The sequence below is a fragment of the Argiope bruennichi genome, chromosome 4, assembly GCF_947563725.1.
Source record: "Argiope bruennichi chromosome 4, qqArgBrue1.1, whole genome shotgun sequence".
NCBI lineage: Eukaryota > Metazoa > Arthropoda > Arachnida > Araneae > Araneidae > Argiope > Argiope bruennichi.
The window spans coordinates 87,906,946-87,921,893 of record NC_079154.1 but is presented as its reverse complement, the minus strand read 5'-3'; the positions used below and the strand labels follow the sequence as shown (position 1 = coordinate 87,921,893).

Sequence of the window (14,948 nt, the reverse complement as noted above, 5' to 3'; positions counted from 1 at the left end):
AAAGTTAAAATTTCATTAATTATGTTTAATTATTCATTAATTATTTTAGTAGAGAAATAATTCACTTTCATTAAAAAAAAAAAAATGCATGCTAGATGAAATACAAACAGCAAAAACAAAGAATATATAACTCTTTAAAACCAATCTACAATTTAACAAATTATTTATAATTTTGTATGTAACAATCATAATGGCTAGTCACTCATTAAATTAACAGAATATTAATAATTATCTATTTAAAAGTGATTCCAGGCACATTACTGTTTTAAAATTAATGAGATAAACTAAATACGCAATGAAAAATTTCTCTATTATAATTGATAATAAGTGCTAAAGGAAAAAATACATACCATAGAGATCGCTAGTTACCATGTTTAAAAGACAAGTCTTTTGAACAATGTCAACAATAGCAAGCCCATTTTCATTACCATATGCCATGCTGTAAATAGGAAAATATAATCCCTTTATTTCCAAAAAAGAAATTATAAAGGCAACTTATACTGCAAAATAAATAGTAAGATAAAATTCATGTTTTGTTAACACTTCAAAAGATCAAATTATTAGCCTGTCAATGAGCAAACTAAAACAGCTTTAAAATTCCACAAAGCTTTATAAAAAATAATTTTTCATGAAACTTCCTGATAACCAGTAAGAAACTTTTAGATAAAACATGAAATTTATAATTATTAATTGCAACTGAATAAAATTTTTAACCAATATTGAGTTTAATACTTTGTTGACAAAATGATTCACTTGCTATATATTACAAGTAAAATATAGAAAGTGAATGAATTTGTCAAAAAAATTTAATATTAAAAAATATCCCGAACTTGGAGCCTTCCGGTAATTAAAGAAGTTCTGGCTGCATTAAAGAAGTGAAGAAATTCTCTGTACAACTCTACTTGCATTTAAGAACCATGATTTAATTTAGTTTAGTTTACTTATAATAACGTCCCATTGTAAAGCAACACTACGGTTAGTTTGGAACGGACATCGTAATTTTGAACTGCAGTCAGATTACGAGGATGACACCTGAGCTGGCATCCCCCTCTCCACACCATGCCAGCGGGAGGACATTTGGCCCTGATGGATTTAACGTGCAACAGACTCCCTTACATGACGGTTCTTCAGTGGAATCGTTTCTCGAACCTGAAGCCCTACGGCTCACAAGCCAAGATCTTACCACCATGCCCCAAACCATGATTTAAGAAAAAGCTTAGTATTGAATTTTCTTGCTTTCTTTAAATGTAGCAAGATTTTATTTTTTTATTGTCTGAAATTAAACTATTCATGTGTTGATAGTATCATTTAGCCAGGAACAAAAAAAAAATCACAACATAGAAATTGAATTCAATGATTTCCTTTTTATATTTTCAAATGCCATTTTATTTCACTCTTTGCAATCCTTGTGGCACATATTTAAGTGCTCTACTTCTTTTTTTACTGAATTAGAAAAAAAATATACTTGCTTATCATGATTAGTTAAAAACAAATTCTTGAACATTTCTTTTCTTCTATACATATATGTAAAAAGTAAATTCTTCATTAGATATTGATTTTAAAGAAATTGGGTATTAACGAAAAATGTAAAGAAGAAATTAGTCAACATACAGCCCATATCCAGCCTGCAGGGCAAGTGATGTGATTTTTGGTTGCGATTCGCCTTCTACGCGTGTTGTGAGGCACACTAGGTCAGCATGAAATCCAGCAGTCATTCGAACTGGTCCCGTTCGCACTTTAAGTGGAAAGTAGTTTTCTGTTTGAGACTGTAAAAAAGTGAAAAGGCATATTAAAAGCCAGATATATGAATACAAATGCACACAAATAAATTACTTTTTATTATGAATGTTATTTTTTATTATGAAAACAAATAAATTTTCTTCATTATTTTAATACAATTTTATACTAACTTTGTACATAATAATAATAATAATAATAAAAAAGAACCTTATCCAAACATTCTATTTCAGCTAATTTTCTTAGAAAATGATGATTTATAATAAAGTGTTCACCCCTGCTAAGGGAAGATTTAGTGCTTAATATCATTTTGAAGACACTCCTTTCTTGATGAACTATGCCAACAAAACTTATTTTTGCATGGTATATACATTCGCATTTATCTCAAATTATTAAACTAGATTTGAAAGAGACAATCATTATTATGCAGCATAAGAATAATCATATCAGTAGAATCAAATGGGCACTGAAAAAATTCTAATACATGGCATGATATGCACTTCTATTGCAATACTAAAACTCTTGCAAAAAAAAAAAAAAGGAAAATTGAAAAGTTTTTTAGTATAGCAATTTAAGACTTCATTGATTTATAATCAAAGAAAATTTAAGGAATTTGATTAAACTCCCATAACAAATTTTAGGTTTTCATAAAATCCGTAACATTTATAAACATAAGAATAAAATGCTCTTGCCAATGCTTTCAGTATTATTTATAACCATACAAAAAATATGTTTAGCATATAACTAGTTATAGAGAAAAATAAATGTAGACAGAAAAATATATTAATTAGAGCATTAATAATTAAAAAATGCAAGGTATAACTAAATGTTCTTTTAACAGAAGTATAATTTTAAAACATTCTTTACTTGTTTTCCACTGTCCTCAGAATTTGATCTTCCAGAGCTTTGGAATGAGAAAGATCTATTCTGAGAATCATTGCCTTCCGATATTCCAGAATTATCTTCAGGTTCACTTTTTATAGATATTTCCAAAATCTAGAAAATACACATAGTTTGGAAAAGATTAATAATATTATACTAGTACCGGCAATAGATCTGGTGATAAAAACAAAAAAAAACTTCAATTTTAGAAAATATATTTAATTAAAACTTCTTAAAATTAGACATGACTCCTCACCAGATTATTTAGAAATATTTTAGGTTTGATGTTTGAAAATGATTTTATCAAAACTGTGCAAAGTTACTAGTCAACTTTTAAGAAACTCTCAATTTAACACTTCAACTAAATTTATCAAACTTTTGTAGTACATTTTCTCTTTACGTTGCCACATGAAAAATTAGCATTGTTAAATAATTAAAAAATGATTTAGATGATTAGATCTTTTTCTATTAATACACTACATTTACTTTGTTTATAAATATAAAATAAAGAATAAACAGGCCTAACAAAATTTTATTGGTGTGCATAGACAGTAATAATTTCCATAATTTATGAAAATTATAGAAAAACTAGAAATAAAATACAATTTGTATTGAATGCAAAACTTTAAAAGAAAGATTTTTTGAAAGTTTTGTGCGTAAATTAGTTAATTACAATAATTTTAAAATTAAATTTGAATGAAATTAGCACAGTTTTATTTCTTTTTGTCGCAAATAACAGTTTAAAAGGGAGAAAAAATACTTGTAAGTTGTCTTTTCCTTCAAAAATATTTTTTTTATTTATTTATGAAGCAAGTATAAGGCAATTACAAATTACAGGGGTTTTCCCCCCTGCTTTGGAAAAATCCATTAAGCCTTTAGACTATCATTTTTAAAATTTTAGATAGATTTTTTTCCCATAGGCTTTGTTATAGTAAGTCATACATGATCATAATCCTATTACAAGAGAAAGAGGAAGACATGTGTCCCATTGGTATTACTAGCTGGGATTTTAAGGTCCCACTGGTATTCTGGGTAACAAAAAAACAATGGCAAATATTTTACAAATATATTTAAGAATTATTTATGCAGAATGCCTTCAATTAATATCATGTGTGATAAGGTGCAAAATATACAAAGTGAAATTTGTCACACAGTACATAAAATGAGCTCAATAGCTTCTATATTTTCTCCATAATTTCTATTGAGCACAGAACCAGTAGAACAACATTCAATGAGTTTTAGAATTGGTAAAATTTTATTAATGACTATATTCTATTTCATGGGATATGCATTACATTGGTAGATTAAGTGTTAAAAAGTTTCATTTAAACATAATCAATCTGTGTAAAAATGGAACACTTCTAAACTAAATACAAGGTTAACATTAAGACTTCCACACTATACTGTATGTGTATACGTCATAAATTGTTCCATTTGAATAACATTTTTTGGGGGATAAAAAAAATTCAACAACATTTCTTCATTTTCATTATAAGAAATATAGATTACAACCATTTAAATTTAAAATCAGAACAAATTTATAAACTGTTTTTAAATCAAAAGATGACAAAGACAATCAAAAGATGACAAAAGATTAAAATTAACAATTTAAGTGGATATTATGAAATGACACAATCTTTTTTTTTTAACTGCCAATCTGATTTATCATTTTAACCCTCTGGATTTATTTGGGAAATCTAATCATCATACATTTGTCTGAATTTATGTTTCAATTTTGTTAATAATATTAATTGTCTTAAATTCTAAAATCACATAAGAATATATATTATGAATGATATGAAATAAATGAAATCTTGCAAAAATCTGTTGCTTTTACATATTAAAAAATTAAATGGTTCCAAATGCAAACAAATAAAAGTATATCCAAAGGATTAATCTGCAGTTCTAATTAATAAATTTAGATTGACTAATTTCAATAACAAATTATATCTGCTAAAAGACTTTTATGCTCTTAAAATTGCAATGACTATATTTGATCAATATTTCAAATGAAAAACAAATATATTTTGTACATCTTACAGTTACAAACATGTATATGATGCAGAATTACCATAAACTTTGGTGAGAATCTTTGTTAATTATTTAAACTGAATATAAAATTCCAAATTATAAAGCAATTTTGGTAAATAAAATATTGATTATAATAAAATTAAATAGATTCAACTGTATATTTATGCTGAAACTTACATTCAGATCAATCGATGCATCATTTTTCTTAAAGCTATATACTATAACATGGCCACTTGAGCCTGCCACAGCCAAAAGTCTAGAGTTCAGACAAAATGCAACATTGTCAATAGCAAAAGGATCTTCTTCAAGCTCATCTATACTTTTTGGCTTTGGCCTCTCAAAAACCTTGGTCGTTTTTAATTTGTACAATACTTGGAAGGACACTAATAAAGAAAAAGAATAAATTCCATTCTTTAAAAATTCTTAATTAAAAATTAAAGAAAAAAGCAATTTTGGCATGCACTTTTAAGCACAATAAGTAAGCAAGTAACTGATATCAGCAAATTTAAATTTAAAAAAAATCTTAATGGTTAAATAAGATTTCTTTTTTTAAATTTGAGAAGTTGATTTTGGATCCGTAATTTTTTTTATTTTTATTTTAAGATATTTGCATATGATAATATAATTTGTTCTCTTTTCTATTAAAGTTAAAAAAAAAAAAACTATTATTGACACCAAAAATAATTTTAACTGGTCTATATTTATTTAATGTTATCTAATTTTTAGTTGCAAGTTAAAAATCAAATAACCTGATAAAATTTCAGAGAAATGCGTATAATTATTTGTTTTTTTAATATACTTTAATAAATTGTATTTAAAGTATTACCACTAGTAAATATTTACTACATGACAGCAAAAACACTTATTAGACTATATGACAGCAAAATTAGGACTTTGTAGGTATGAATAAACCATAATAACTATTCTTCATTTATGAAAAAAACGGATTTTATAATAATCTAAAACAAGATAGAACAATGATTTACCCGATTTCTTTATCTATAACCACGCATTAAACTTATTTACTAAAGAATTTTATTTGATACTTTTCCCTTCTTTCAGCTTTATAAAAATATCACTATTGAGATGTTTAAATTAGTCCAACATATTTTAAGGGTGACTATGGTTCAAATACATTCCCAATTGTAGATTTTTTTTGTAACCTTATAACTTTCCTAAAAAAGTTAAACATCTGAAAAATATGAAGAAATCAAAAAGGTCAATAATTTATGAAATAATGCAAAGGAACAGGAATTCCTTTAAAAATTCACTTTTTATTTAACTAAGTAAATAATTTGAAAATATTTATCACAAGAATTATTTGAAATAATGTTGCATAATGCTACACATGTTGGATTCTGAATTTTTGAAATAAGATCATTATCACTCTTGCATTCCAACGATTTGCTTGAATATGAATATCAAAGTTACAAAAAAAATGTGTTTATTCTGTCTGAATAAAGATGCTTTTATTACAAAATTAATTTTTTTTAAAATCTGAAACATAGGAAACGTATCAAAGAAACATAATTAGAGAGTAAATATTTATCCTAGATTTTCATTGATAAAAACTTTATCCTCTTGCCTATTTCTGATGATTAATGCACTTTGTTAATATTTATATTGTATCCCAAAGCAAGATATGATAATATAATTTATAAAGAGCAAATAAGTTATACAATTCAAAAGACAAGCAAGCTAAAATAAACAAAAGGAAAAAAATGCCTCATCTTGGAGAAACATTCTCAAACTATTAAAGTGTGTGTGTGTGGGGGGGGGGAGAACCAATTGAGAGATGGTAAACATTCAAAATAAAAATAATCTGACTTGCTAAAACAGTAAAAGAATTTATCTTTTAATTTTCTTACATGCTAACATAAAATCGAGTATTTTGCGTTCAGAATATAATTAAAAAAAATGAGTTTGGATTTTATGACTTTTTTTTTCTATCAATTAGATTCAAAATTTGATTACAAATTAAAAATTTTGGAGATTTGACTACATACCAAATTTTATTTGTCCAAGTTTTCACGTTTTTGAGTAATCATATTCAGACAATAGTTCACTGTTTCAATATGATATTATTCAAATGTGTGAAATAATTAAATTTAAGATAAGACTTCTTGAAAATAATAATAAATATACACATACATTTATTTGATTTTTTGACACTTTATTTACTAAGACTGGACAATCATGAATAGATCTTAATGGATTTAATTAAGTACACTAATTAGATTACAATTACTCATAAATTTAGTGAATGAGAGTAGTCTTACCTGATGAAGCATCCCAAAATTGCAGAGAACCATCTGCATGTCTGGAAAGAAAAACAATCAAATTAATTTGAAATTAAAGATTTAATCCTTTAAAAAATAAAGTAGAATATATATATGTATATTTCTGAAATGAAATCTGAATGATTTTACCCAGTTATCACTATTTCAGGATAGCTAAGGGTTGCAGTACCCCACTCACCACCATCAATGGGCCAGTCCTTAAAAAAGAATTATAAATTATTATAATGATTTTTGGACATTCAACCAAATAAACATTTAATGGATTAAAGAAAACTTAATAAGCTCAAATAAACAGTAAATTGAGCTGGAACTTGTATTTATCCGATGACATGATGGATGGCAATATGTTAAGATATCAAATCAATCATATAAACAGTAGTAATTTTTTTTTCTTTCTGATAAGTATTTAAAATTACCTACTGATTATTAAAATTATTAATGATTAAGTTTTAATAAAAAAGGATTAAAAATTTGATTTTTGATCAAATTAAAATTTTAATCTATAATAAGCAGATGATTCCACTATATGAAAAAATACATATAAAAATCAGTTAAATTAGTGGCAATATCATTAAAAAGTAAGAATATAATAAAAAATAGCAGCAAATTATTTCTTTATTGCACAAACGCCTAGACAGGCTACACCAAGATAAGAATAATGAAAACCGTGCAACAATAAAAGAAATAAATGCTAATAAGAAATGAAAATTATTCATGTTATTAAATAATTATATTGATTATCCTGCCTCACAATAAAGTGTGAACTGCTCTTTTACAGTTACACAATAAAAACAATAAGAACTGCTCTTTTACAGTTACACAATAAAAACAATAAGAGCCAGAAGATTCCTTAGCACAAAATGTTATTTTTCATGAATAAGATCTCCCTAGAATATACATTTAAAATTAATTTTTGATTAAGAATATATATGTTTTAGGTAGCAAATATTCCAATAATATAAAAAGCTATTCTTTTCTTAAAGCAATAATATACTTTTATTTTTCATTTTATAATATAAGAAACATATATATTGCATGACACATATGATTTTGTGTATTTTGACAATTTTTTTTAAAAGTATTGCAACTCATTACAAGCATATCATTTTTGTATGAATATAAAGTTTAGGCATATCTTGATATTAATTCAATACAAGATTTACAGCAATGAAGTTTCTAAATATTAGAATCTCTTACATGAAGAGTTATTCTCTTTCTGTTTTAAATTATAGACAGAAGTCTTTTTGGTATCGTAAATTTAAATAGATGCCATTAGCTTTTTAAACTGAAAATTGGTTACAACAAATTGTATTACTCCTATATAATATTTAATCTTACATGAATACGAATAGCATACTTTATCAGAGCAGCCACATTGTTTGGTGCCCATTGACCCGACAGAATAAAAGGCTGGTACGAGATCATTAGGACAATCTGCAAAGTAGGCACAATAGGTGACAGGTGATTTGTGGAAGTCCATAGGATATGGATTTTGGAAGCAAGGAAAACTATAAAGAATAGTAGAATAGTTTTTAGTATAACTAAATATGCAGGAAATTTTGCCCAAATTAATCCCAATAATAAAAGTAATATTTAAAAATTCACACAATGATTCAACTAAGTTTTCAAATAACAATAAATATTTAACAGTAAAAAATAAAATCTGGTTTAACAACACATTTTAAATATTGTAATTGCACACAAAAAACAAATTTTATATGAATACCGAATTTTGAAAAGGGTTTTCATTAAGAAATCAATATTTTGAAAATTTTAAAAACATAAACCATATTAAAAAAAAAAAAATGCTTCTCTTTTTTACCCAAATAAAAAATTTACATTTGAAAAAATTTTAAAACAGAAAGAAAATCTTAACAATAAAAAATTACATTTGAAAAAGACCTAAATAACCAAGATAACCTTTTCTAAATTCAGAATTAAAAAGAATTTACATAATTATGTTATAGAACATAATTATGTTATTTACATAATATAATTATGAAACTGTAATAGAATTTTTATTTATCTACCCATAATATTTATTAGAAATACAAATGAAATATTAAAAGCAATTAAAAGGGAAGTAACATACCCAGGGCTGGTAAGATCTACTACAACAAGATCTCGTTGCAGAAGAACAACTATAGCATAAGGTTCTTGATATTCTATTCATGAAATAATTTTTATTACAAATAATGAATTTACTTAAATTCTTAAGAATACTATTAATGGTCATTATCATCAAAGGCATCAGCTCTCTTATTAATTAATTAATTTATTACTAGTATTAAGAATATTACTATAATTTTATTTTTGTTCTTAAATACAAAACAAAATGAAAGAGTTACCAAAACATGTATCAGAAATTCTTACAAAAATATATTTGTGAATAATCATACGGACAGATTATTCAGATTTTCGAAATTTACAAAATATTACTATTATCATATTTCATTATAATTAAAAACCATAACAAATCAAGATATTTTCTGGAATTTTGCAAATATATGCTTCTAAAGTATTTATGTACAATATTGAACAGAAAAAAAAAGGGTATTAAGAAATAAAATGGATCCATTAATATTTCAGGGAAAAAAAAAAAAGAGTTGCTCTCAGTTAAATTATTCTAACATTGTACTACGCTAAGTACCATACCAAGAAAGGAAACTTTTTATGAAGCCCTGAAATTAAAAAAAAAATTAGTCAAGCATCTTTCATAATTAAATTTAATAATTTTGGTCAACTTTAACAGATGCTCCACCATTTTCTAAATTATTCAAACAAATAAGAAATTGATAGGAAAGGAAGGGGATGATTTTTCGGGGGGGGGGGGCTATCAATGATTGATAGGATAGGGAGTACTTTTAGAAAGTAAAATAAAGGACAAAAATAAATTAAAAAAAAAGGATAAAATAAAGGATTGGAAAAATTCCATTATGCCCTTATAATGTTTGAAATATAAAATAATTAGTGATGCTAAATAATTAGATGGAGATATTTATAACTCTTAAAAGTAAGAAAAATTTGTAACCAAAGATTTTTTTAATTTAATAAAATTACTTATAGATCCAGATTATTAAAAATTACAACTAACAAAAAAACATTTAATGAATTAAACATGTTACAGAACAAATATTTCAGTCTCTTAAGCAGAGTAATTATCAAAAGCTAATTACATTCATACAAAAGAACAAGAGAAAAATCAGAATCTTGATTAACTTTTTAAAAAAGTGAATCAGTTTTATTTTTTTAAAGAAATGCTTGATGTTGTTAATGAAAATAATAAATCTGATGTGTTCCACCCAACAAAGAGCTTACTTATGGATTGAAAAAAAAAAAAAAATCAAATTAGAAAAATCGATTACATTTAGTTTCAGGTACTGAAAAGAATTTCAAATGGGAGCAAAAATTGTCAACAGGAGTTTTGAAGAAAAAATTATTTGAGCAACCGAAATAAAGCATTTTGAAAATAAAAATTTAAAAAAAAAATGAGAAAGTTTACTAGAGGTGTAATTAGGTAACACTAATTAGGTACTATGATAAAAATCATATTGAGTACTATGGAGTGAAGTGACAATATTATAAAGTATTTATAAGCATTATTAGCAATAGTTATGCAATACAGTAACATATGTGCAGTTTTTATTTTTGTTTCTGACAACAAATTATAGATAAATATATAAATTTAAAAAATAATATCTGATAATAAGATACAAATAAAAGCAAATATATTACCTGAGTGCCAAGGAGCTTCACACAGTATTTCAAAATTAACAATGCTATAATCCATTTCTAAAACTGTTGTTGAACGTCCTTGTTGAATAGTTAGGCTTGATGTTTTTCCACGTTCTTCATATGGCAAACCACCAGAAAAAACAGTGATTGTATCCCTGATAAAAATAAAATAAATTCTGAATTGGTAACTAAAATGTTTTGAACAATATTTATTATACAAATTATGTATAATAAAACATAACCAATAAACGTAAAACTATAATAAACAAGAAGAGTGAAATTTAATATGAAGTTTTTATACGGATGATGACATCAATCACATTTTTGATGAAATTATTCATCTGGCATTCTGTTTGTCCATCCATACATATACATATATCATTTAATTTTTGAGAGAAATAACTCAAATTTAGTGAGCCAGATGAATTTAGGAAATAATTTATCATCAGAATTTTGAGGAAATTTTTAACAAAAATATTTATTGTGCATTTGTCTAATTGTAGGTATGCGAATGTGATCATTCAAAATTATAGCAATCTAAATAAATGAAATTTAGTATGTTGTCTATAAATCAAATTTTGCACTTTGAAGTATTATAATAATCTCATTTGGGTTCGTTATCCAAATTATTTAAATTTAAATAAAAAGTAATGAATTAAGTAAAATTTTACATTAACTATTTTTTCACTGGAAATTGGCAATGCTACAAATAGATATACAAAAAAATGTTCAAGGTTTTATAATTTTTGGCTTTAATCGAAGTTACATACTTAAAAATAAGATTGACAATAAAATGAGCATACAAATACTCACCCAGCTCTATTAACCTTAGATTCAACTTTGTAAATTCCATTACAAGGTTCTGGTTTGCCATCAATAAGAGATTTGGCTAAAATGAACAGGATTTCATCATCATATAAAATTAAAATTTCAAATAAATAAGTATAAATAAATTTCATGCATACATTATGTACTTAATGTGCATGTTAAATAAAATTATCTGTTATCTTAAATTATTACAAGTTTGGGATTAGATTGAAGCTAGCAAAATTAATAACAGTTATACATAAGTCTATATTTTTCAGATCAATTTTCATTAGGTATTGAACTAATAAAATTCTCAGCAAATTTATTACCATATTACATAAATTAAAAAAAAATTAAGAGAATTTGTAATTTTAACAACTGGATGCTTATTAATAAACTTTTTGAATCCAATAAAAGTCTATTCTTATATTTATTATTATTTTTAAATTTATAAAAAAATAGGAAAAATTACTATGTAAAATTATAAGAAGTTTGTAAATATTTTAATATACAAGAATACATAAGTCACATTTACTAGCTCTTATAATTAAAGAAACTGATTTCTATTCTAGACAATAAATGAAAATACGTTAAATTAAGTATTTTTTAAATACTATCTTACCATGAGGATAAATAACAGAGACAGGTTTGTTGGGAACTTTAACATTCCATGTTATAAGGCTACCTTCACCATGACTACATATGAACTGCCTACCTTCTAGTTGCCAAGCAACAGATTTTAAACTTGAAGTCTAAATAATACAAAAAGTAAAATAAATATTAAAAGATGAGAATATTCTCATTTCTGCCAATTTTATTCAAAGTGGCTAATTTAACAAAATAAAGTAAAATTTTCTCTTTAATAAAGACCCAATTAAAATTCTATTGCATATATGTATTAATACACAAGAAGTCTGCAAGTATACAATAATTTTTTATTCCTTATAACAGTGTTAAGGACTCACTTATTATTGAAATAAAAGTTCAGAAGCAAAATACTATTTTATCATTAATATAGTAATTTTTGTAAACACAATGAATAATGGTATTAACAGGGTATGAAGCATGTGCTTAATATATTGTCAAAGGATTTTTATATACAAATTGCAATAAAATGAATTTCATAAAAAGTTGTGAAGTAATAGAAAAAATATTTTGAAACCATTAGCATTTCTTATGATTTCGGTAAATTTTTTAATATGGAATAATTATGTATTAAAAATAAATTCTATGACAAAAAATGTCAATTTCTGAAAGAAAAAAAAACTATTAAAACTAGTTTCAAATTTCAGCAATAAATAGTTTTATGTACAGATGTATACCATTATTTTCAATAACAATGTGTAGAAATATTAATGATTTGCTTATTCATTAATATAGATGAACACAATGAATAAATAAGAATGAAATATAAATTCTGACCTCACTACTATTAAATCTTGCATCAGCTGCTTTATTTCTGAGATCCCATAGAACTACAAGTCCTTTTTCAAAACCAATGAGAAGCTTGAAAATGAAAAGTATGTTAATAAAAGGGTAGAAATACGAATAAGGTCACACACACTGATTTTGCATACTTTAATAAGGAAAAAAGTTTAACCAATCAGAAAAAATACTTTTATCTAAATATTTAGCAATTTATATTTTATATTTTGCAATCGCTTTCATTGTGTAGAGATATATAAAACAATGGCATAGTGAAAGAGAGTGGTAGCCTGAGCATACAATTTTCTTTCTTTTTCCAATCCTAATTGTCAGCAGCGATGTAACAAATGTAAATGACACTTGGATATGCTGCTATTTTTCTGCCCCTTCATCATATTTAGTTTTGAAAAGTGACAAGTAATTAATATTTTGTTTCCAGGGCGTTTCCAGACTGATGCTAAAGCATCTATATCCCCACCCTTTGCCCTTCATAACTCTGGCATTATACTGAAGCTCACAATATAAGCCATTAAGAGTCAATACCAGACAGACATTTGGAAATAGAAGTGAATTAATACATTAAATCTTTATTCATAGTAGAACAATGCATTACATAATTATTAACAATAATTAAAAAAGCATAATTTGATTATTGATAATTAATACAGTACTATTTTTACTTCTGGAAGACAATGTAAAAATAAAACATACAGGGAAAGAAATGATTTACTATGAAATACCTTGTTTGAATCTAAAGGGTTTTCACTTAGGTGAACTACAGAACCAGGATGAGTTTTGCATGAGCTATAAAAAATCATAAGAAATATTTTAATTTCAAAATTTTATAAAACAATTTAAAATTAATTATTGAAAGTAAAGTTATATAAAGACACTTTTCTCTCTGATCTAATTAACATTGTAAAGGGCAGATGTTAAGAGACTGATATCAAAAACACAATCAAGTACAGACCAGCACTAATTTTTGTTTTTTAAAATAGGATTTTTTTTTTTTTTTTTTTTTTACAATGAAAATATTAATCCCTTTTACAATTCAGAAGAAAAGTATAAAAGCGCAACTAATCACGCCTGTTGTTTAAATCTTATAGAATAATGCATTCAATCAACCAGTTAGTTTACCTAATGATATTCTATAGACACATAAAAAATAAAAACAACTTTTTTAAGGATAATTATAACAGTTTTATTAGTTATTAGTGTTTCAGTGGCAAACACTAATACTTACAAAAATAAACAACTCAAAAGGCAATAAATATAAAATGCATAGAAGATGGCATTTTAAATAAATTTACTACAATATTAGATTATATATATATAATTTACATAAAATTCATAATGTTTATGATAAAAGTATATCATAAACATTACAGATTTTATTTAGCTATGTTGGGAATAGCAAAAATGAATAGACTGACTTAATTTAATTACATGAAAATTAATGTTTATGGCAGAAAAAAATATTTGATGCATTGACAAAATTTTCTTTTTAGTTTTTAAAATTCAATTTTACTAATATAACAAAAAATGACAATTCATTTGAAAGAATATCTTTAAGTTACAAGGCTATTAATTTTAGGAAAAAGATTGACTACTTTTCTCCTACAATATGATTTAATATCAATTTAATATAAAATATTTTAGAGCATTGAATTTAAAATTTGGATACATGTTCAAAGTGTTAACAAATTTTAAAGATTTTAAAAAAAATAAGGGTGCATTTTAAAATTAGAATAGTTTTCATTTAAAAATTAATTTAAGGTAAACATCACTAAACTATTCTAAAAATTCTTTTAAAATACTTACAGTTCTATAGATTTATTCCAGTAAATGATATATCCTGAGAGTGTGAAAGATTCAACATTCACTAAATGAACATTTCCTTTATCTGTACCACAATACAGCCACTTGCTTTGGAAAGGTAAATGACAGTATGTTAATCTGAAAGTAAATGCATTCTTAATATTATATGAACATAACTGACTAGATTGTAGGACTGATTGAAAATCATTAATT

The 14,948-nt window shown here is 25.0% G+C and overlaps 1 protein-coding gene across 2 annotated transcripts in view; it reads right to left on the bottom strand.

The window, feature by feature from the left end:
- Nucleotides 1–14,948, bottom strand: part of LOC129965611 (syntaxin-binding protein 5-like) — a 138,612-nt gene that overhangs the window by 14,877 nt on the left and 108,787 nt on the right. For both annotated transcript variants that reach the window (XM_056079655.1, XM_056079656.1), the window contains exons 5-18: nucleotides 14,739–14,873; nucleotides 13,658–13,721; nucleotides 12,915–12,998; nucleotides 12,115–12,244; nucleotides 11,499–11,574; nucleotides 10,686–10,840; nucleotides 9,043–9,115; nucleotides 8,308–8,458; nucleotides 7,080–7,147; nucleotides 6,930–6,970; nucleotides 4,828–5,033; nucleotides 2,605–2,733; nucleotides 1,612–1,766; nucleotides 351–439 (exon numbers count right to left, since the gene is read on the bottom strand). In XM_056079655.1, the coding sequence (XP_055935630.1) occupies nucleotides 351–439; nucleotides 1,612–1,766; nucleotides 2,605–2,733; nucleotides 4,828–5,033; nucleotides 6,930–6,970; nucleotides 7,080–7,147; nucleotides 8,308–8,458; nucleotides 9,043–9,115; nucleotides 10,686–10,840; nucleotides 11,499–11,574; nucleotides 12,115–12,244; nucleotides 12,915–12,998; nucleotides 13,658–13,721; nucleotides 14,739–14,873 (1,556 nt within the window). The remainder of the gene's footprint in view (nucleotides 1–350; nucleotides 440–1,611; nucleotides 1,767–2,604; nucleotides 2,734–4,827; nucleotides 5,034–6,929; nucleotides 6,971–7,079; nucleotides 7,148–8,307; nucleotides 8,459–9,042; nucleotides 9,116–10,685; nucleotides 10,841–11,498; nucleotides 11,575–12,114; nucleotides 12,245–12,914; nucleotides 12,999–13,657; nucleotides 13,722–14,738; nucleotides 14,874–14,948) is intronic.